The 23,416-nt window shown below is 44.1% G+C and overlaps 1 protein-coding gene across 2 annotated transcripts; it reads right to left on the reverse strand.

Annotated features, from left to right (window-relative positions):
- Positions 1-431: 431 nt before the first annotated feature.
- DNASE1L3 (deoxyribonuclease 1L3) lies at positions 432-21,582 on the reverse strand. 2 transcript variants are annotated; one of them, XR_002136719.2, is made up of 9 exons: positions 21,181-21,582; positions 14,114-14,202; positions 10,837-10,923; positions 10,129-10,241; positions 7,540-7,652; positions 4,853-5,010; positions 2,079-2,175; positions 1,612-1,783; positions 432-627 (listed from the first exon to the last, which is right to left on the reverse strand). XR_002136719.2 is itself a non-coding variant. In XM_019724155.2 (8 exons), the coding sequence occupies exons 1-8, from the start codon at positions 21,316-21,318 to the stop codon at positions 1,667-1,669; spliced, it is 912 nt and encodes a 303-aa protein (XP_019579714.1). In that variant the 5' UTR covers positions 21,319-21,582; the 3' UTR covers positions 432-1,666. The 2 variants fall into 2 exon arrangements, 1 of the variants encoding a protein (XP_019579714.1); XM_019724155.2 differs by having other exon boundaries at positions 432-1,783.
- Positions 21,583-23,416: the final 1,834 nt, after the last annotated feature.

A 23,416-nucleotide genomic window follows, 5' to 3' on the forward strand; every position in this document is an offset into this window, starting at 1 on the left:
AGCCATGCACAGGCTCGCTTGGTGTCTGGTCCACTGCCGTGACCTCTCCCGCCCAGCACAGGACTTGTTCCAGCCACATGCTGGCCTTGGGCAGGGTGATCTCTCCTCCAGAATAAGCTCATCTGTGCATTGCCTGCTTGACTGTTTTGGACCTTGGAGACTGGAAGTTTTCCTGGGACAGTGAACCCTGCTCAGAAGAGGGGGTGACAGGAGTTTTGCAGGCTTGCCCCCACCCTCTCCCCACCCGTTCTGAAGTTAATTGGATGTTTGGGGGAAATGGTTTCCCCTGTTTAAGCAGGGCCTTTTGATTTTATTCTCTCAGTCAGGTGTTTCAAAATTTCAAAAATCAAGCTTATGGTCAGTTTTCTTATATAAAAAGTCACGTCATCCCTAATAATTTAAGGGAAATAAGCAAAGAATAGGACCATGAATGTAGTTTGTTATAAACTGTATTTTTCAAGGTTATATATGGTGCTTATTTAGGCACAGACTCTGTGGAAGAATGCATAAGCTGGTTAAGAGGGGTTGCTTCTGAGACAGAAAAGTAGAGGCTGGTTGTCGGGGTATAGCATTTCTCGTCAGTGCACACTCTTTGGTATTGCTCGCATAGTTAGCCATGTTCATGCACTGCTTGAACAAAGAAACAATATAAGAGAAAACAAAGCAAAACAAACAAAATGGTCATCATACAGGATACAGGTAAAATGGTGCCATGTTGCTGGATTCCTCTGAAACTCTTTGTTGCAGAAATAGAACAAAATCCTCGAGTCCCTGCCAGCCAACTGGGCTTTTGATCCACCAGGTCCCTCTAAGAGTCCTAATAGTGGCCTTGGTGACAAATGAAATGTGGTGAATGTTACAATAGGGGTATGGCATATATGGGGACAAGGGCATTTAGCCCAGGCTCTGGGATGGGACAGGGCACGTGGGCACACGGAAGGGGCAGTCCTGCTGGGCATACAGCGCAAGGTGAGATGAAGGTCAGGCTGACATGATATGCCTGATATAGAGACCTTCATGGATGTCCAAAATCTCTGGGCTCTCTCTGAATGGTCATAGTAGCCCCTGAAGGATTTATAAGCAGGGGTGGAAATGCAGTTGATCTGTGGTCAGAATGAAATTTCAAAGGATGACATTGGTGGTGTCTGCGTTGGAGGACAATTCAGAGGCAGGAAGATCAGGTAGGAGCAGACTTCATCCGTTTGAGACATGATGGTGGCCTGACCTCAGACAGAAGGGGCCGGATTCCCAAAACAGTCAATTATCCAAATCATGGGGTGCAGTTGGGGCCCTGGCATTTCTAGTCATTCTCCATGGAGTGGGATCCCCTTGTGAAGACTGAAAACTGACAGTCCTGCTTCTGCAGCCTCTCCACAGCAGGGTTGGGCTGTGTCTGTGACAGTGGGTGGAGTTCTAACTCACGACATGAAGAACATTCTTTGGACTGCAAAAGCCCCTAGCTTTCTTTTGAGCAATTCAAGGGAGGTGCGAGCCCAAGTGGGATAATAGAAGACTCTCCTCCCAATTTGGCTCAAGTAGGATTAAATTCAAGTTGAAAAATGAAAGCAGTTGGACCAATCTTGTTTCCGGAGTGCAGGGAACAGTTCATACCTGTTAGAGCTCTTTTAAGAGGCAAGAAATGGCTAATAAAATGGCACCCTTGTATCTAGGAGCGACTGGCCTTCTTTTTCTTCTTTAAAGAGACAGACTTTTTTCTATTGGTAATGGTCCTTGAATATTGTAGTTTAAATTCAACTGGGAAGTGGTCACTGACATCCAAGGCCTGTAAGGAGATAAATTTGAGAATCAGAAGACACTCTCATTTTAGTGATGAGTAAATTCAGGCTCCAGGTCAGATGATAAAATGCCCAAAGTCACCGAATAGAACACATACTGGTGAGCACCATCCCTGGACCAGCTCAATCTGAAATTTAGGCAGCTCTTCCAGTCACAGAGCCATAGGCTTTGAGACTCAAGGCCCAGTATCCCACTGTTGTGTCTACCGTGGTGGCCTCAAAGAATGACACCAACCCATCTTTCCAGGACGGTAACATAAAAAGACAAAATGGCAGCCATACCTCCTCATCAGTTAACCCGTAAGCTTTCTGGAAGTCAAAAACACTGCTTGATTTGGGAACAACAGAGTCAGCGATTTCTTGTCCCCTCAGCACGATCCTGCAGAAGGGGAGGGAAGACAGTCATGTTAAGTCACCCTGTTGATTTTTGAGATTAAAACAAGGTCCGTGTTTGACATCTGGAGTTGACTGAGCAGCCCTTTCATGTGGTGGTCCAAGTCCAGACTTGTTTTTAGCTTGTGACGCTTAGGATGGTGCCTAAGGTTGGGAAACAGGATCAGCTCCAGCTATGGCCCTGTGGGCACCAGGACAGTATTTCCCTGTGTGGGCAGGTAACTCTAGTAGTGAAAGAAAAGGTTTTATATGATATATGGACACCACACCATGTAGCAAATTCTTGCATTCTGAGAATAATGTTTCCTTTGCAATTATTTTTCACTTTTCCAGATTTGATTATGAAGAAAGGTGTTGGCTTATCTTTAATACTCCCTAAGCCCCCATTTTGGACAAGAGAAAGCATGTTGCAACCACGGAGCATTCTAAAGGCAAGAGAATTAAGGCCAAATTTACATTGTTTGGTTTTCACCAAATTATAGCAAATTATGCTGTTTTCTTCCCTTAGTATTATGAAGTTTCCTTTAAAATTAACTTATTTTGGTAAGAAATGAATGGATTAAACACAAATACCGTATTTCCCCAAAAATAAGATCTAGTTGGAAAATAAGTCCTAGCATGATTTTTCAGGATGATATCCCCTGAACACAATCCCTAATGCGTCTCTTGGAGTAAAAATTAATATAAGACCCAGTCTTATTTTCGGGGAAACACGGTATGGAGAAAAACCATAGTAGAGTTGCTTTGCAGCAATGACAAAAAAATGGGAAGGTGGTAGTTAAATGAATTTTGGATGCAGTTGGGGTCTGTATGGCCCCCACAGACTGACCGAAGAGTGACAGGAGAGTCAAACAGCCAGTTCATGGCCATCCACTGCGCTTTCCCTGATTCTGACCAGCTGATTTGGTTTCCTCTGTTGGCTTCCAGCACCACCTGGTTAACTTCTAACTCAATCCACAAGTAACCTCTTCATATGTGGTTGGAGATTTCTTTTGGACATAGTCTGGAACAACATAGTTAAGGTTGCCCATTTCTGAGTTCTTCTCGGTATGTGTGCAGGTGGGGCAGCTGACCGTGCTAAGCTTTCCCACGGCTGCTCCAGCACATGGGTTTTTCAATAGATATTTGAATACAGAACAAAGGCTGGAATTGAGACCATTTCATCTTAACCCTCCTCCCCCTTACTAAACATTTAATGCATCTTTTAAAACCACAAGAGATACATGCTGTTAAGGAAAACAGAGAAAATTCAGAGTAGCAAAATAAGAAATTAATCCTGAAAACATCACGTATCACCCTGCCATCCTTTGGCATATACATGTATAACACCAGGGTTCTAGTAAACACCTGTTTCAGCCTCTTCCCCCATCCCACCTAATCTACTGTAAACCTCTCTTCCTGTGATTCACTGTTCTCCTGCTTCACTATTTTCAATCTCCTCCCTTTTACTTGCCAAGGGAGAAAAATGGGCCACAGAAGGGACTTGACTTGCCCACAGCCACACAACTGGCATGTGCTTTGCAGGCAGCCTCTCAAAATGGGGAACTGGGAGCTCAGCCTCCTGGAACTTCCCACCTTGACTCTGCTTTCCCCAATGCGAGGGCTATTTCCACTTGTGAGGGCTGAAACAATGACTTCTACAACAGTCACACCAGCCCTGAAAGCTCCAAGAGGAACAAAGGAGGTCATGGGATGGAAATGAAAGCCAGACCTCAAAACTAGAGAAGTAAGAACAACTGTTGTCTCACAGATGGCTGTCTCATGCTTTCTCGGTGCAGGCTGAGACCTGAGAATGGCAACCACCCGTGGGACCAGGGCTCCTAGGGAATTCCCACTTGTGGTCTCCACTATGGATGGGCAGATCATGTGTGAACCTTCACAGTCTTCAGGCACTCTTACCACTTCCCTTCCGATTTAAGAAGCAAAAGTGAAAGCTGATTGAAAAGCCCCAGAGAGACTTTACAAATATAAGAGCAGGCTGTTATTCAAATGTATATATTTGCATTTAGGAATGTGCAGCAAAAGCTTTAGAAGTATAACTACCCTTGCACTAACTGGTCTCCTTTTTAGAGTTTTATCCTAAGGATATCACAAATATATGCACAAAATGCATATAGAATGTTCATTTTAGCAGTGCTTTTAATAACAAACCCTCGGTAATATAATAACTGAATGCCCAATCCTAATGCCCAATTATAGGGGATTGAGAGAGCAAACTGTGGCATGTCTTTGTGATGGAATAATTAACAGCAATGAACGTACTGAGTGCTTACCACATGGCAGATATTGTGTTATAAGATTTACAAATTACTTTATTTAATCCTCACTGTATATCCAAGAATGAGGCACAGCTATAATCTCCATTTTGTAGGTGAGGAAACAAAGGCACAGAGAGCCTTTGTCTCTTTGTCACAGACATATTAAGTGGTAGAGCCAAGACTTGAACTCAGGCCTGTCTTACACCAAAGCCCGTGCTTGCCACTGCTAAAGTACAGTGCCCACTTCATGCAATTTGTGTACTGCACAAAGCACTAGGTGAAGAGACCTGAAATCTAATCGACTCAGCTCTCCAAGCCAAGTGCCTCATCAGCGCAGAGGGGGTGCCTTTTTTAGAGCATACCAAGCTGTGCATGGGCTAGCAGCCTCTGGCAGGTGCCCCCTACCTGTCATATGCACAGTTGGTGCTCTTCTTGACCGTGGTGTCCTCTCTGTCCCCAATCAGCCAAATGAATCTGGGGTCAGTCCTCAGGCGGATGTTCTCCCAGGCCTTCTTAGGGACGTAGCTGCAGCCTGCATTGAAGTCACCCATGAAAATGAAATTCTGAAAGAAATGATTTGGAGGCTCAGTCACCTGGTGAGCCTGGTTGCTCAGAATGGCTAGCCATGACTCCATCTCCGATGCCCAGTAAATGATGGGTTCTGTTATGGGCTAACCTGGGTCCCCCCCAAATTCATACGTTGAAGTCCTAAGCCTTAGTACCTTATAATGTGACTGAATTTGGAGAGAGGGCCGTTAGATCATTAAGGTCAAATGAGGTTATACGGGTGGACCGTAATCCAATATGACTGGTATCCTATTGGAAAAGAGGAGACTAGGACACAAAGAGACGCGGAGGGACAACCAAGGAGAGAGGCCTCAGGAGAAACCCACCCACTGGCACCTTGATCTTGGACTTCCAGCCTCTAGAACCGTGAAGAAATAAATTTGTGTTGTTTAAGCCACTCCATCTTTGGTACTTAGTTATGGCAGTCCTAGCAAACTAAGACAGGGCCTTTCTTAGTTTCCTTTTGCTTTTTAAAAGAAGAGCCCGTGGTTTTGAGTTGAGTCATGGTTTTGATGAGTAACTGACAGGCAAGTGTTTACCAGGGAGGGTGTTCTAATGGGAAGGAGGATGTTTGCTGTAGCCGCTCCCTGCTGGTCTTAGTCACCATGTCTCTGTAATTCAGCAGCAGAGCTAGGTGGGGATCCCGCTGGTTTATTCCCTCACATCTTTTGTCTCTGACTTAAAGACATGAATGAATCAACCCCTTTTGTTTGAACTTGGGTGGTGTATTTGGGTGATGTATTTGATAGCTTTCACCACCCTTTCTCGCCTATTGTCTTGAACTAGGGAATTCATTTCTGGGGAAATTCTGTCTGCTGAAAAAGTGGGAAGAACCTTAGGTCACCAACAGACCATTCTATCTTGGAAGTGTTTTTCCCTGCAGGACTCTTGAAACAGAATTTTAATATTCCTCAGCCCAGAGGAAGTGTCAGATTTCCTTGTTTGTGCTATTGTTTGGGGCTGTTGCTGACCTGAGAGTTTTCTTCAGAAACATTTTATCATGGTTTGTCCTGAGATTGATGGGCATAGTTGAGGACAGGATGTCATCCTTAACTCTAGTGACCAGCATCTTCTCTTACTATAGGCACAATTTACTGAGCATTCCCTGTGGGCGAGGCCCAGCATTAAGTGTTTTATAAAGTTTCATTTAAATCTCACAAACACTAGGAGGTAGAAGGACCTTTAACCCCTGTGGAAACAGGATAGAGGGCCTGCTCCACACCACTCACCTGGTGAAGACAAGAACTGAACCCCGACCTGCCTCACTGACGGCCCCTCAGCATGAGTTTCCCCTCTTGTTCCTTTTTGTGCCACTGATGCCTCCCAAGTGCCCAACACTTAAAAAATGCTCAATTAATTCTGGTTGAATGAATTAACTACTTCATAATTTTAAGAATGAATGAATGAGTCTTTCTCTAGCCCTGCTCTTTACAAATAAGCAATGAAATATGCCCCCTGTGTTCTCCATGTCCTAGCTATGGGTCCAGCTTTACTGGACTCATTTTGTACTTTCAGCAGGGGAACTGACGAGCAGGGAGAGGATTCACTGGAGTCACCTCCCAAAAGGAGGAAAGAAGAACGTGGAAGAGCCCTCCAGAGCATTTCCATGTTTGCGAAGCACTTTCACAGACTCTCACAGCCACAAGTGGCAGCATCCATGTTTTCCAGATGAGGAGATAATTAAGGCCAAAGGGATGGTAGATGTAGTCCCTTTCTGTGAGAATAGCACCCCTAATTTGGGAAACCACCTCTCTCTTCCACCTCAGTTCATGAAGTTAAGGTGGAGCTTAGCTAATCAGAGCATCTCAACTCCCTGATCACAGTGATTGGTTCAGGGGTGGACATGTGACCTAATCAGAGCCAATGAGACTCAATCCCAGGGTATTTGTTGCATTTTGGGAAATAAAATTTGTCAGTGGGTCTAGAAGCTGCTGATGGCTACCTTGCCATCCCAAGGGTAGAGCCAGCTTGAAAATGGAGCCCACGCAGAGGAAAGGAGGGCCAGGAGATGGAAAGAAAGATACCAGCCAAGCCCCGATTACTTTGTCTGAGCCCTGGATCCAGCTATGCCTGAACTACTCCTGAACATTTTAGGTACAAGAACCAATAAATTTCTTTTCCTTTTCATGAGCCAGTTTGAAATTCTGTCACTCCTGACCTCTTTTTGTGTCACTGTTCTCAACTGCAAAGTGAGAAGGATAAAAGTAGCTACCTCATGGGATTATTGGGAGGATTCAATAAACTTGTCCATGCCCATCTTCAGCACAGTTCCTGGCACCTTCAGTGACGTTTGGCAGCCATTACTGTGGAGCAGTGTAGGAATTTCCAAGACCCACGTGAGTGGTACTCAGGCAGATTTAACAAGAAGGATATTCAGGGCTAAGGAAAGGCCTAAAATGAGGCTCCAAAGATGGCGGTCTGCACATGCTCTGTCCCCTCACTCTCCCAGGGAGTCACTTATCCCTTTTAAGGACCAGATTCTGCCCCTGCTAGATGGGAATTCAACAGACACAGAGGGTCCTCACCTCCGCCTTCCAACGGCGTTTCACATCCAGATAGACATCAGCCAGCTCATCAATTTCTTTAACGGATGTCTCGGGGGTAGTGTGTAGGGGGACAATCACGAAGTCCTTGACAGCTAAGGAAGAGGAAAGAGTCAGAAGTCACAGGCTTGCCCTGGCACAGTTCCAGGAACACTGCTCAAGAGAAACAGGCGATCCTCCCAGAAGGCATGGACTGTGTTTTCTGGTCTCCCCCATTTCCAGAGAGTCCAGCCAGTGGCTGAGATTTGAATGATCTTAGGCTTGTGAGGCCGTTCTTTTCAGCACGTGAAAGCCTCTTTTCCCCCAATCACCCCTCACAGCTAAGAAAAAGCTGGTAGACAGTGTTCCTTGCTGGCATTGTGGGTGTTCATTTTTTGAAAAACTGTTTTTTTGTTTGTTTGTTTTTCAAAGAATAAGCCTGTTTGGCTTTTGTAGTAAGGAAAAAATTGAAGCATGTCAGCCTATACTCCTTTTGTAATCAAGAAAAAAAGCCCCAAAAAGTCATTTTAAAATTAAAGCAGTTTTTTTGTGGAATGTCTAAAACATTTCGCCCACCAGGAGAGACCGAGAGAGCCTGAATGAGGGAATGTGGGTGAGCCTCAGAACACACCTTGCCCATTTGCTGCTAGCTGCTGTAGTGTTCTGAATACCTCCTCCTCGGCTTTCCCTCATTCTGTGCCTACTCAGGAGCGGGGTGCTATGGGGTGGTCACAGTGGGGGAGCCCGCTCTCAGACTGGGCAGGCTGTCTCCAGGACCCCACACTGACCCAGCAGCTATCTCCTGCTCTCATTCTCATGCCGCTACTCCACTCCCTAGCCTTGTTTGTTCTCCCTAAACACCCCAACCCCTTTCTCACAAGAGAGCTTGTGTGCTCACTGTGCCCTGCCTCCAAAACGCCCTTCCCCAGCCCTCTCTGACTTGACTTCTTCACATCACAACCTAATGTCACTTCCGAGGGGCCATCCCTGGTCCCCCCATCGATGGTGGGCCCTTCACCCTGCTAGTCAATGCACACTGCTTACTTCCTTCATGCTGTGGAATTACTTGATTTACTTCTTTGTTTGGCCCACTGGAAACCTAGCACTGTAAGGGCAGGCTTATCTGTCTCATTCACCCTCTTGGCTCCAGCACCTAACACAGTGCCTGGCACATTGGAGGTGCTCAAAAATGTTTGTTAACGGAATGAATGAATGAATGAATGAATGAATAGATGAATAGCTAACTCCTTTATCTTTAATCCCAGATAGAGGGGACAGAAGGAGCTTTCCTTGCACAAGAGAGAAAATTCTAAATAGGACATAACTGAGGTGTCATCCCAGGGGAGAGGTAGAGGGGTCGAGAAGAGTGGAAGTGTGAAAGCTCAAAAGAAATAGGTTCGTTTGCAATTCACAAAGGCTGAGGACTCTTGGAGAAGAAATAATCATTACAGGGGAGGAAGCTCTCTGAACATTGCCCTGGTCAGCCAAGTGTGACTCGTGTACATGCCAAAGAGGATTATCGCTCTCTGAAGGGCATTTCTTGCCCTCAGGAGCCCTTATCTTCTTCTCTTGTCCTGTTGGGAATTTTCTCACCATTCTCCCATGTTTCACAATACTCTGCCTCTGAGACAATGAGTCCTGGGCAGAAAATAGTTCGGGATGCTTATATTTGTGTGGTGTAGGTATAGATGCTTTCAGCTCTGCATGTGTTTGCTTGGTCATTGTGTGTCTCCCCTACTATGACATAACTTCATGAAGGTGAGGACTTTGTCTGTCTTGTCTGGTGCCCAGAACAGAGCCTGGCACGTAGTAGGTACTGAAAAAATATTTGATTCTCTATATCTCCAACTGGCAAACCAAATTTCTTCTTGCCTTTCCATTGAGTGTCACATAGTGGTTAACAGCATGACCTCCTGAGATGGTGGCTTGGGTTACAACCCTGGCTCATCCACTTCAATAGTGGCTGGGTGACCTTGGACAAATGACTACACCTTTTTGAACCTCAATTTCCTCAAATGTAAAGTGGAGATGATCCTAGCTCCTATGTTATAGGGTCATTGCAAGGAGTATAGGAGCGTGGCACAAATCAGGGCTCAGTAATTGTTAGTGGCTAATACAAGTGCTATTGTTCGAGTTCAGGGTGCAATCATTTGGATTTCCACTCTACCCCTGTCTGTGGAGGAAACTTCTATGTTGCTCCTGGAGAGAGAGTGAGACTCTAGATGGGTGGGTCATCTTTGCTGGCCTTCACTAGGACATTTTTAGATGAAGGAATCGTTGTACTTGATTGGGGCTGAGGAATTGCAGGAAATAATTTCTACCAGCCTAAATGTTCCACAGACAGTGGAGTTATCATTGATTCCAGTAGGCAGGCTTCAGACTGCAGAGGCAACTGGCCCGGTGCCATCAAACTAGACTATTCTCTACATTCAGGTATGAGAAGTTCTTAATGGCTTTCTCAGCCCTAAAGCCTAAGGCCCCCCTACAGATGCTGCATAAACCCTAGGATCTCAGATCACCCTCAGGGCGGCTGCCCATGCACAGGGTCACTGGAGAGAACATGGGCGAGAGAACATGGTCTGTGGGCCTCACCAGTGTAGGGTGACTGGAACCAGATCACAAAGGGCTCCCTGGAAAATACATCTGCGTCTCCAGCTTGATAGTCATGGTAGAGGTAGCTTTTCTTCACAGACACTAGCTTTTCCCTAAAAGACAAAAAAGGAAGCCCTTCCTGCTGAGTCAGCTGTCTTCTTATTCCTTATAAGCAGAGACATATGTTCCCACGGCTTAGCCTCCCAAGCAGGTTTGGATGCTCTAAGGGATTTTTCGCCTGAGAACAAGGCTTAGTCAACTTTTCTCAATGGCCAGGGCCCTTTGGGAGCTGAAGATCTGAGCAGTACTGGTTTCTAGGCCACCCACAAATTAATGTTCAGACTTAAATCAAATTATTAGTAGGAAGAGGATGAGACTATGGAGTTCTGAAGTCAGCTGTGCTGAGCAACTCAGGTTTCCATCCCTGGACCAGGACTTGACTATAAAGAATAAAGAACTCCTGACCCCCCTGACCAGGAAACCAATGAATTAAACAACAAATGAGGTGTTGGGAAACTGCTTGTGTTTTCTAGTTTGCAGAGTTAATACTTTGCACCAGGCCCAATTTTGACAGCAGTTATTTTGATGGATATTGAAAACTGGTTAGAGATCAAAATGTGGTTTTGAAGAGAAGATATGCATTTTGATTCAATTCAAAGTCATCATTTCTAAATGAACCATGTTCCAGGAAGCATAGATTATACTTACTTGTAGAGAAAGGCATACTGTTCTTTATATGTGTTTCTTCCAAGCCGATTGCTAATCACATAGTTGTATGTTGTGCTTCTTGAATTTCTATGAAACATAAAGATTTTACATGCATCTTAAAAGAAAAAATGTTTCCCTACTGCATAGATTCCCCTCTCTCCAATTTACCTCCATATCTCCAATAGCATCATATAGAAGGGTTACTATTTATCATAACCTTTAAGTCTAATAAGAAGGGCCACCATTGACTGGAAATCTGACATCTGCCAAGAATCTTTACAGTCATTATTTCTTGACCTTATAAGGTAGGTACTATTGTCACCCGCTTTTTATAATTTGCAAGTGCAAAGCTGGGATTTGAATCCAGATCCTACTCACTTGGAAATCCACATGGTTTGGCTTGCACCTGTGGGAAACTGTTGAGACCGTAGAAGATTCAGGCCAGAATCAGCCCCACACCCTACTCTGGCCCGTGGCTGGGTCTGGAGCTCATACTTCCTGGTGGAGCAAACTTATCTATGCACCATTCATAAGCATTTATCATATGCCGATTCCTAGTAATATTTATGTCAGACTTCCTCTCCTGTTCTGATAACCCCTAGGTGTTTTCTCACAAGCCCTGAACTTTGATTTCAAATCTGCGGTTGTTTATATCCTGGTGATACAGCCTTGAAATCCTATTGCCTCTACCCCTCACCTATTCCAGGGCAACTTGACTCACATTGTATTTGCCAAACTGCTGTGGGCAGAGCCTGAGCTGGTTTTACTCCATCTGCCTGCAAAAAGACGTAGGGCATGTCTGAACTATGGCATAATCTCAGGTTCAGTTGGAAAAAGACAGAAGGGATCTTTAGGAACCAACTTAGACATTACAGAAATTCCTGGGACTTTAGATGCATATTCTAAGGCAAATCCCGCCATGGGGCCCCAGGAAAGTGGATGATGGATCCCTCCAGGCTTCCAGTTTGGGAAGGCTGGCCCTGTTCTGAATCTAGCCTGCCAAGTCCTGGGTTGGCAAACTGTAATGACTCTGCTGTGAAGTGACTTAAAGCTTATGGGGAATAAGGGACAAACAGGCCTGCTTCTGCCTGCAGTCCACAGTACAGGCTAGGGAGATTGGGAAGAACTGAGACCACTGGGGGTGGAAAGACTTGCTACAGGCTGACTGTGGGGAGATGCCTAGAGCCTCTCGTCCCCTCAGCCCCTCATATGTCTGAATTGACTAGAGCTGCTCTAAGGACGGCTGAGGATGCTCAGAATAGAGCACTGGCTTGGGGGTCAGACACAACCCAGGTTCGAAGGTAGGCTCGGCCATTTACTAGCTGGGTGACCTTGGGCAAGTCCCTCCTTTCTGTGCCCCGGTTCCCTCAGCTATAATGGAAGCAGTGAGAGTATCTGCCCTACAGAGTTGTTGTTGGGAGTAAATGAAATAGCACACGTAAATGAATTAACAGGATGCCTGGCGTGAGGTTAGGGTATTGGTAGGAGCTGTTTCATGTGGCCCCTGGGACCATCTTCTGCCATTCTATTTCTCTTCATTTTACTAGTAATAGAAACCACCAGCACTTAATGATCACTGCTACAGGCCAGGCACAGTTCAGCTTTCATGCATGATTTAATTACTGCCACATCCCAGGAAGATGTGTTCTATTATTAGCCCTATTTTATAGACAGAGAAAATGAGGTTGAGTAACTTGCTTGAGGTCATGGCAGAGCCAGGATCCAATCCCAAGTGTCTGAGCTGAGCACAGGCGCCTAACCCCTGTGCTGCAATACCCTCTTCCAGTGTCAGAGACCAGATCCAGAAACAAGACCTGCCAAGGCTAAAAAGGAGAAGCTCAGCTCCAACTGTGTATTTTCAGATGAGAAATTGAGGACCAGCGAGAGGTAGGGCCAGTCCAAGAGACCCTCTGTGTGAAGGAGAATGGCCAAGGCTCTCCCCCCTGGGCTTAATGAGACTGGATTGACCATTCATTTCTAAAAACCATGTGTTTTCCTAATTACAAAACTATAATAATGACCAGATGTACTGTTAGTTCCATCTAGATGATGGATACATGGCTGTTATCATTTTCTCCGTGCTTTTAGGTTTGTTTAAAACATTTCATAAAAAAAATGAAAAGGGAGTGTAACATTCTCATTGTAGAAAATTTGGAAAATAACAGAAAACATAGAAGAAATCACATTAAAATTCCTTGTAAATCTGTACTCTGAGCCAGCCATTGTCAACATTTTGGTTCACTACTTTTGAATTTTTTATGTTTTTGGTTTTGCTTTGTTTCCATAATTGAATGATTAGACACATATTATTATATACTCTAGTTTGTTGTTTACTCTTATCACCATCTATAAAATAAACATTGTATTAGAAGTTTTAAAAAATCAGGTGCATCAGAATCATCTGGGATGCTTGTTAAGATAATGATTCTTCTCTCACAGATATTCTCATTCAATAGACCTGAGGCTCTTGAATATACGCTTTTAACTCCCTCTGGGGTGAGTGTCAGATGAGAAGTTCTTATTATTCTCTGAGAAAGAATATAAATCATAAATATAATCCAATGTCATTTAAAACTATTTGAGGACATTTTTTTAATTTTTAAGTTACAAAATCAATTCAGGCTTTTTGTAAAATATTCAAATCATACAGGATCATGTAAAATAAAAAGCAAATGTTCCTCATTCTTTCACTGACCCCTAGTACAATCACAGCCCCTCGGCCCCAAGAAGTTAACAGTTTTGGAGAATATCCTTCCAGTCTTTCTTCTTTGCCCACAGAATCTCAAACACACTCTTATTGATGTATTAATGTGATGTAATAGTTACTCTACCTACAGTTCTGAACTTGCTTTTTTCAATATATTGCAGCCATCTTTCCATGCTGGAAGATTTAACTCTAACTTACTCTGTAGTAAAGATGATTTTTGATGGCTACATAATATTCCGGCTTGTGGGCATATCATAATTTCCTATTTGCACTCAATCTTTTCTTTATAACAGGACTTCTCAGCTCAGCCTCTTGTCTGTTTCTTTCGCTTCTCTCTCTGTCTAGACTCCTCATCTATGTCTCCTATTTTGCTTTATCATATTAAAACTAGCTGGTTGAAAGTTCTCAGGACTGTGGCTAATGGAGTTGGAAGCCTGGGTAGTGTTGGTCACGTGAGCTGGTAGTTGGGGTGAGTGCTGGCCCTCATACTAGGTTCAGTTCCCTAGGGCTTTACAAGTGCCCTTGCACTTGACTTTGAGCCCACAGAGGATCCAGGGGCCCCATCTTTACCCATTCAGCCTCTCAATCAGCATGGGGCATATCATGTTGGAGCTGTCCTTGATTTCCATCAGTAGGATGATGTCGCAGCGTTTGATGACCTGTGGAGAGAATTCCCAGGTGTTTGAGGCCATTTACTACAAATAATAAAAACCTTTTAGGGGGTACTTCTTATGTTTTAAGTATCAAATTGGATGCTTTGTTATATGAATTAACTCATTCCCGGAAATAAATGAAGGATTCCCTGAGGGAGGTGCCATTACTATGTCTATTTTAAGGACAAGGAGCCTGTGGCTCCAGAAAGCTGAGTCAAGTACCCGAAGTCACCCAGCTAGAAAGTGGCTGAGGTCAGTGTGAACCTAGGCAATCCAAATCCAAAGCCCACGATCATACCCGGCACATCTTACCTCTTGACTTTGTTTGAATAACAATAATAATAATAATAATAATAATAATAGTAGTAGTAGTAGTACGTTAGTAAGTGGAAAGTACCAGTCTGGATACTGAGGAAATAAAGAGGTATAATTGTAATGCTAATAATGATAAGAGCTGACATTTATTGTGAGCCTACTCTGAGCCTCACCAACCTTATGAGATGACTATGATTATTTGCCTATTAAGCATAGGAGGAAACCAGGCTCAGAGAGACTGAGTGACCAGCTTAAAGTCACACAGCCAGTATAGATGGTAGGATCAGGATGTGAACTCAGGTCTGTGTGAGTCCACCACCATGCCATACTGTTAAAATATAGTCCCTGCCCTCAAAGACTCATAGTCCAGTGAGAGAGACAAGTGGAAACAACTAGCTACAATAAGAGGCCGTTGAACTTTGTGCTAAACAAAAGTCACAGCTGTGAGATGGTTGAGGAATAATTAACTACTCTGCCCAGAGGGTCATGGAAGTCTCCAAGAGGGAAACGGCATTTGAAGAGACTCTGAAAGGTGAGAAGGAGCTCAGTGGATAAAGAAGGCAGAAGAGGCTCCTTCAGAATGAGCAACAGCCTGGAGATCAGGGTGCAGACCATGTCCGCACCCCTTGGAGACCACGAGGACCTTTCTGTGTAAGGGATCCTGCTGGGCTCAATGACACAAGTTTTATTGGTCAAGGACAGAGCATCCCCAAGGTTAATTCCGTCCTCTCACACAGCCACCAAAGACATGGAGCAGGCGCGTTATGCCCCCGGCCTTTTTTCCGCAGCATATGTTCTGGCTCCCTCTCCAGAAGGGTGACATGGGGACAGCCACCCACGTTGGTTTGTACAGTCTTTAAGAAGCTGCTGGGGGCTAGACATGCCCTGTGTAATGACCGAGGAGGAAGACTGTCCGAGTCTGGATCCTTCCACCAACAGGCTTGGCATCTATGACATCAGCCTTGCAGGTTTGCCCAGAGAGCGCGGGGCGCTGCTCACCGAGCCAGCCTGCTGATTCAGTCATCTGTGACTGTTAGACCTTTCTGGACGGAACTTTAGAGTACGTATCAAAAGCTTTAAAAATTTTATTTGCCTTTTGGTCTAGTTTTCCCACTTTGAGGAATGTCTATCATTGTAAAGAAATATCTACTACTTCTCTTCACATTAATTTCCTCATCTGTAAATTGGAGTGATTGATAATCATTTCCTTACAGGGCTGCTGGAAGGTTAAATGGGTACTTAGAGCAGTGCCAGCCGTATAGGAGACACACAATAAATTATTATTAGTGTTAGTAGTAGTAAACTACTACTACTTGTACAAGAGCAAGACGCACTGCAACAACAAAAATTGGAAACAACTTAAGTATCCCCCAATAAGAAAGCATTAAATGAAATGTATTGAAAACATAAGGCATTATATAGCATTAAAAGTCATGCTTTAAAAGAATATTAACAACATATGAAATACTTCCAATATAAAAGCAGAATACAGAACTGATATAAAGTGGCCTCCATCCTGCAAAATAGATGCAGACTTATGTATTTATTTTTGCATAGAAAAATTCCCACATCAAAGTTACTCAAATGCCAACAACTGTTATCTTTGAGTGATAGAATACTGGGTGAATTTTTTTCTTTTTCATATGTTTTTATACTTTAAAAATTGTCCATAATGACTATTTTTAATTTAATAAAATTAATTAATAAGTTGCAAGGTTATAATTTTAAAAATTATACCTTTGTAATTTTAAAAATTAAAGTGTTATTTTAAAAAGAAAATGCTTGATGAGAAAGGAATTGTGGGTTAGGAGGTGGCCTATATTTATTAAAACATTACAGGTGTGATTCTAACTTAACAAAAGTTAAATGAGGGCTGGCCCAGTGGCTCAGGCTGTTAGAGCTCCATGCTCCTAACTCCGGAGGCTGCCGGTTCGATTCCCACATGGGCCAGTGGGCTCTCAACCACAAGGTTGCCAGTTCTATTTGATTCCTCTACTTCCACAAGGGATGGTGGGCAGTGCCCCCTGCAACTAAAATGGAACACGGCACCTTGAACTGAGCTGCAGCTGAGCTCCCCGATGGCTCAGTTGGTTGGAGGGCATCCTCTCAACCACAAGATTGCCGGTTTCAACTCCCGCAAGGGATGGTGGGCTGTGACCCCTGCAACTAGCAACAGGCAACTGGACCTGGAGCTGAGCTGCGCCCTCCACAACTAAGACTGAAAGGACAACAACTTGAAGCTGAACGGCACCCTCCACAACTAAGATTGAAAGGACAACAACTTGACTTGGAAAAAAGTCCTGAAGTACACACTGTTCCCCAATAAAGTCCTATTCCCCTTCCCTAATAAAATATTTAAAAAAATAAAAAAAGTTAAATGAAATGTCTTATATGAAGTGCCTACCATGTTTCCCTGAAAATAAGACCTAGCCGGACCATCAGCTCTAATGCGTCTTTTGGAGCAAAAATTGATATAAGGCCCCGTCTTATTTTAATATAAGACCGGGTCTTATATAATATAATATAATATAATATAATATAATATAATATAATATAATATAATATAATATAATATATTAATTTTTGCTCCAAAAGATGCGTTAGAGCTGATGGTCCGGCTAGGTCTTATTTTCTGGTAACCATGGTAATATGGTGCCTGGCACATAGTGAGGGCTTTATAGAGTTAGCTCTTATTATTAACTCATTAAATTTTCATAATAAACCTGCGATGCAGGTCCTCTTATTATTCCCATTGCACAACTGGGGACTCAGAAGCTCAGTGAGGTGAAGTAATTTTACACAGAGTGACCACGGAGCAGTGGAATATCTACTACAGAGTCCCTCTTGACCGCTACACTCAACCACCAAGGAAATCACCATGTCCTTGTAACTGCTTCTCAAAGACCAAATCCCTTTTTTGGGTGTGATCCAGCCATGCTGGGAAAATGGGTTCAGAGTTCCTTTCCTGAGTGGAAGGATTGGGACTCCAGATTTCCTGTTTACAACTCTTTTGCCTGCATAACAAATACCCCACGAGCCCCATATCTCCAGCAGTTACTTCCCGTGGGCAGGCACCTCTGGGAATATTTTCTATAGACTGGAATCTCCACTGCAGTGAGTAATGGCTCAAGATCCTATTATCAGAATTCTCCTGGGGATGGGACCTGTAACTTTAGCTGTTTGACTTTCATCAACCCATCCATCCTCCCACCCATCTATCCATCTGTTGGTTCATCCATCTGAAAAAGGTTTACCAAGGGCCTTCTGTGTGCCAGGCAACATGCTCGACCTTGCTTTATTCACCACTTTATGCCCAACTCCTGGCACAGCATCTGGCATGAGTGAAAGAAAGAGGAGAGGGAAGGAGAAAGGTAGGGCCATACTGGAACCAGTTGAGCCAAGTCCATAAAGCACAAATATCTTCCTGTGTTTAAATCTTCTTTATGGCATCGTAAGAAAAATGGGACTACATTTCCTATTTAGTCCTTTTAACAATAATTTTGTTATAACTTTTTAATTATGAAAATAATGTTGTTTATTGTAGAAAATTTGGAAAATGCAGAAAATTATAAAAATCATCTGATGAGCTGTAACCCCATCACTCAGACACTTTTGCATATTTCTACATTTACAAAATTGACATCAAAATGACTAGCCCATTGGTTCCAAGTATGGACATTGAGTCCAATAATCTTGCATTCACATCTTGACTCTGTCACTCACCACTTGACTCTATCACTGTGTGACTTTGAGCACTTATGCTTCCGGAACTGCCAGATTCTTTATCTGTGAACTGGGACAATCCCCCACTCATGGGGATTACATAACATAATGGATATAAAATGCTCAGCCTAGTCCATGGCACAGAGCAGATATTGAGCAAACGATGGCAATATTTATTATACAGCTTGGTCTTGATTTTTCAGCTTAATGTTACATTGTAAGTGTTTGCCCCATAGTCATTAACTATTTAGTTTTCAAATTCATTCATGACATATTTTTCTCTGCCCCAATTTCAGGTCGGAGGACACGGAAAAATATATCTCTCCTGGCTCCATCTCCTCAGGAAGAGGATCCAAGGAAGAGGATAATCCTCTCAGACCTGAAACTCAGTGAGTTTTCCTGACTCTGTTCATAGAGGAGGAGGGGAATAGGGGCTGTGCATGGCCAGTGGTGAGGGAATCCCAATAGAGGGTGTCATGAGTGGGCCTGGGGAGAGGGGACATGGTAGTATGGAGAACATTAGAAAAATCTGGGGCAGAGAGCAGCCTATGAAACCCTCTTTCATGTCTCTAAACAGGGGGCCGCACAGCATGGTGGGGGAAAGCCCAGATAGGGTCAATCAGGCCTTGCTCTGACCCTTGCTCTTACACTTACTTACTCCATGACCTTGACTTACTTTACCTCTCTGAACTCCAGTTGCCTCATCTGTAAAATGGGCATACTAATCAGAGGGGTTGTGAGGCTGAACTTGGTTGGACACTGCATATTAAGGGCCTGGCACACAGTCAACATTCTTTAAATGATTCTGTGCCTCCCACATGCACCATCTCACCCCAGTGCCTTGGAGCGTCTGGCACATGGCCTACCTTCAATGAGGATTTCTTGGACGAACAAGCTCTACTCTTTAAGGACACAAACTGAAGAAGTCACAAACAGAAGGAGCCTTACCCAGGCAGGCTTTGGCATTTGAAGAATATAGTACCAGCCAGCAAACCCAAGATGGGGGAGGCAGACCTCCCTCACTCGTCATCTCTGATGTGATAAATCCAGTATAGAAGACTGGAAAAGGTATCTCCACTTACATGATTGGGTTATATAGTTGGATTTGATCCTGGTTTTCCCCTTACTAGTTATGGAAACCTGGATGAGTCACTTCACCATTCCGAGTCTGTCTTCTCAGTTATAAAGTGGGGCAATGCCACCTACATCATTGCATTAAAACAGAATATAAAATTCCTGGCCTATAGTAGGTGCTCAGACAAGGGACCCTCTAAATACTACTATCCTGAGTGCCTGGGATTTGAGTTTCACTATAAGTGCTCGGGGGGCTCCGGCGCGGTTTGGGGGTGGCCTCTGTTTACAGGATGGTTTCGCAGTGATGGGGAACATAAGGAGGCTTTGACAGAGTTCAAACAAGCTTGGTGTTTGGTACGATGGGCGGTCCATCAGTCAGCCCTGTGGGGCACAGCGGCTTAGGGAGGTGCTGACTGTAAGCCCCCCACAGTGGAATCACCAAGGGACAAAATGACAGCCTCTTAAGACTGTGGTGACATTTCCTGAATGGAACAAATGAGGTAGGTGATGGGAACTCAGTAGGTATCCAGGCTCCGTGGAAACTTCTGTGAGGAAACGGGGACAATAGTTTCCTTGCATGTCAGAGTTCCCAGGTGAGCCAGGGAGTCACGGTTCTCACAGGCTTGGCATGGCCATCCTGGCTAAACAATGACACCTGGAAGGCCTTGGGTACTACCCTAAGGGCAGGGACAACCGAATTGGAAAGGACTGTCTAAGGAAGAACACAGCCTGCCAGTCCTCACCCTAATGCACTTTGCCTAATAATAACAGCAGCTCCTGTTTGTGACCACTTGCCTGATTGCAAGCTGGGGTGGGGTGGGTGTGCCCTCACTCACCTTGACTTCTCTCAGTCAACCTGCACTCTAGGTTGTGTAAGGCCCATGTCACTGAAAGGCCCTGGAGGCTCAGGGAGCCAAAGGGACTTCCCAAGCTGGCTCACCCCACTGCTGCTGCCACTTAGGGGCTCCTGCAGTCCTACTATGTCATGGTGCCTCCAGGGTTTTCTAAGGCGATAACACCCAGTCAGAGTCCTGGGAAAGGTTTCAGCAACCAGCATCAAAAGTAAATTAACCTTTAGGGTAGAAAGTCAACTGACTCCAGAGGAATTTGAGCAGAGATGCAAGTCATTTGTTACATTACCCAAGGAAAGTCTCACCTATGTGGAGAAAAGATTAGAACTGGGAGTTGGGAAAAAGTTGATGGCTGAGGAGAGGCAAAGAGAAAGAGAGGGAGAGGAGGATGGGGGGAAGAGAGAGAGAGAGAGAGAGAGAGAGAGAGAGAGAGAGAAAGAGAGAGAGAGAGAGAGAAAGGGAAGGAAGGGAAGGAAGGAAGGCAGGCAAACAAGCAAAAATCAGTGCTGCACTGATGGTTAAAAGACCAGCTGGGCAGGCATCCCAGCTCCCCACCCACCACCAGCTGAACAATGGTTCTTCACCTTTCATAGTTCATCATCTCTACATGGGGGATAAGAGTCCTTCCTAAGGGTGATGAAACGAAATCCTGTGTTTGAGTGCCTGACACGACGTCTGATAAATGGTAGTAAGCCTTATAGTAGCAGTCAGCCCTTACCTGCGCTTACTGGGAGGCACGGATGTTTTAGGAGCTTTACACTTACCCGCTCATGTGTTCCTCACCACAGTCCTACAGGTTGGCACTATTATTGTCCCCATTTTAAGATGATGACACAGAGGCCCAGAGAGGTGAGGTGGTTATTGCAAATAGGGCTGTTGTTATTGCTACAAAATTCCAAGCCAGCTGCTATCTTGACCCTGGAGACTACCTTTAAATTCCTGCTGAGTCTCTTCAAGCCTGAAAGCAGTAGAGAGGATATGAGGGGTGTCCATCTGTCCTTCTGACAGGAAAGGAGCTCACCTTCACAATGACATCCATGGCGTTCTGGTTTTCCGTCTTGGTTTCCCCAAACGACCTCACATTGAAGGAGCAGATCTTCAGGGCCAGGTTGCCGTTGATGGACAGGAGAAGCAGCAAGGCAGCCAGCGGTGGAGACATCCTGGCCCTCCTCTCAGTGAGAGGACAGCAGTGTGCGGAGTGGAGCGGAGTGCGGGCTCGGAGTCACCTCCTCAGGCCACCTCCTCAGGCTGGCTGACTTATAAAGCCTGCAGATAACAGGAATGACTGGATTCCTTGTTACTACTTTCACTTCTCTGAGGAACTAAAGATCATGGGTTTTATTCCCCAAGGAAATAAAGGAAATGGGATAGTGTTTTAGGAGTCCCTGATTTTGTCACTCTGGTGAGAAAATTGGCCTGCCTAATTGAGGCACCATCCTCTGCAAAGTCACTCCCACCCCAACTGGGAGCCAGCTGTCACATCTGATCATCTTTCCTGTGGTCACAAAAGGCCACATGCCTTTTCCTGAAAATGGATGAACTCAGAAGTGGTCCACAGTAGAGGGCACCTGGGGTGATGGAGGCTTCCTCGGGAGGACAGTGAAGCAGGGGCAGGGGGAAATTCTGCTGTTTTCTGCCATCCCCGGGACTTGGCAGCCAGAGGTCCCTGAACACACCCAGGCTCTGATTCTCTCACCACCCTGAGGGCGTAATTAAGGTCAAGTCTCGTTTGGATTACATAATTTTTAGGCAGTTTTTAACACACCAAATGTTAGCAGCGTGTTGCCAGGAAGAGCGATTGCTGGTCTGCTAGACAGGGTCAGCAAAATGTCCTTGGACTTTAAGGACAAAGAGCCAGTTAAAGGCCCTGGAGGGATCCATGATTCAACCTGATATTATTTTGATGTTTATGAGAGTCGTGTGGCCCCAAGAAAGGAAGGTTTTTGCAAGAATTGCAGAATTTCAGCCCAAGGAAATGACTTGTAGAGATTTGGGCAGGAAGAGATGAAGATCTGAAAATCAAAAGAAATACAAAATTCAATCCAGTTATAAACCAGGGTGAGATTTGCAGACTTGGCAAGAAAAATTCTTCTGTGAAGAGAGCAGGTAATGAGAATCACTTAAAGCCAACATTAAGATCAGCATAGAGATGACCTCCTCCTGAAGTGATGGGCATGTGGCACAGCCTCAGGGAACAGTATGTATGTGTTGCCAGTACATGTCCAGTCAGCATCCTGGCCAAAATCTCTGGCCAAGTACGCCCAGGCATTCTAAGGAGATAACCCCAAATAATACATGGGAGGAAATGATGGTTTCCTGAGCGGCTGGTAAGACGAATCTCCCCGTTGTCTGCAGCCCAGACCTCAGGCCTGGATGAATCTCTGGTGAAAGCAGCTTTAGTCAGCGAAGTGCTGATTACACTTCCTCAGGGAACGGGCATCTTTCAACCAGAGAAAGATTTTAGAATTAAGTGAGACACACTTTTTTTTTTTGGTCTTTTAAGAAGAGATTTATACATATGTGATATGTTATGAACTTGTAACAAATGAGAGATATTGGCCTGTTAAATTGACAATTTTGTAACTCCAACACAAAATGTGTCATTGAGGGGGAACAATTTAGATTCGTTACTTTAAATTGAAGAAACCTTACTAAGTTTATGTCATTTAGGGAACATTTATAAGAAGTTGGGGTTAATAGTGTTTTATAAGTTTAATTTATTGGAGTTAGAATTATTTAGCATTAAAAGGGGTGGCTTTCTGTTAGTTTACACAGTTAAAGAACTTTACAAGGAAACAAAGTATATTAAACGTATAAAAGAAGTTTAAAATTTGTAAATGGGTCCAGAACTCCTTAAAAGTAATTATTTAAGTTTTCTGGATGTAGCGTTGCCAGATTTAGCAAATAAAAATTAAGAGAGCACTAGGTAAATTTGAATTTTAGATAATTCAAATTTAATTGGGCATCCTACATTTTATCTGGCAATCCTAGCTAGACTGGTAAAAAGAATAAGAACCCTTATAAGCTAAACTTGAAAGCATGACAACTTCTAAAGCAATAACCACCATGTCAGGGTCCTGGGGAAGGTTTTAGTTCCCAGTATCAAAAATAAGCTAACCTTTAGGATGAAGGAGTAAACTAATCTGTTTTTAAATTGTTAACTTTGATAATTTAAATATTAATTTGAAAACTCAACTAAACCTCTGAAGAGTGATTTCTGCATATAGAAACTGCCCTTGAGGACTTAGAAAAACAGT

Source organism: Rhinolophus sinicus, linkage group LG10 (assembly GCF_036562045.2).
Source record: "Rhinolophus sinicus isolate RSC01 linkage group LG10, ASM3656204v1, whole genome shotgun sequence".
NCBI lineage: Eukaryota > Metazoa > Chordata > Mammalia > Chiroptera > Rhinolophidae > Rhinolophus > Rhinolophus sinicus.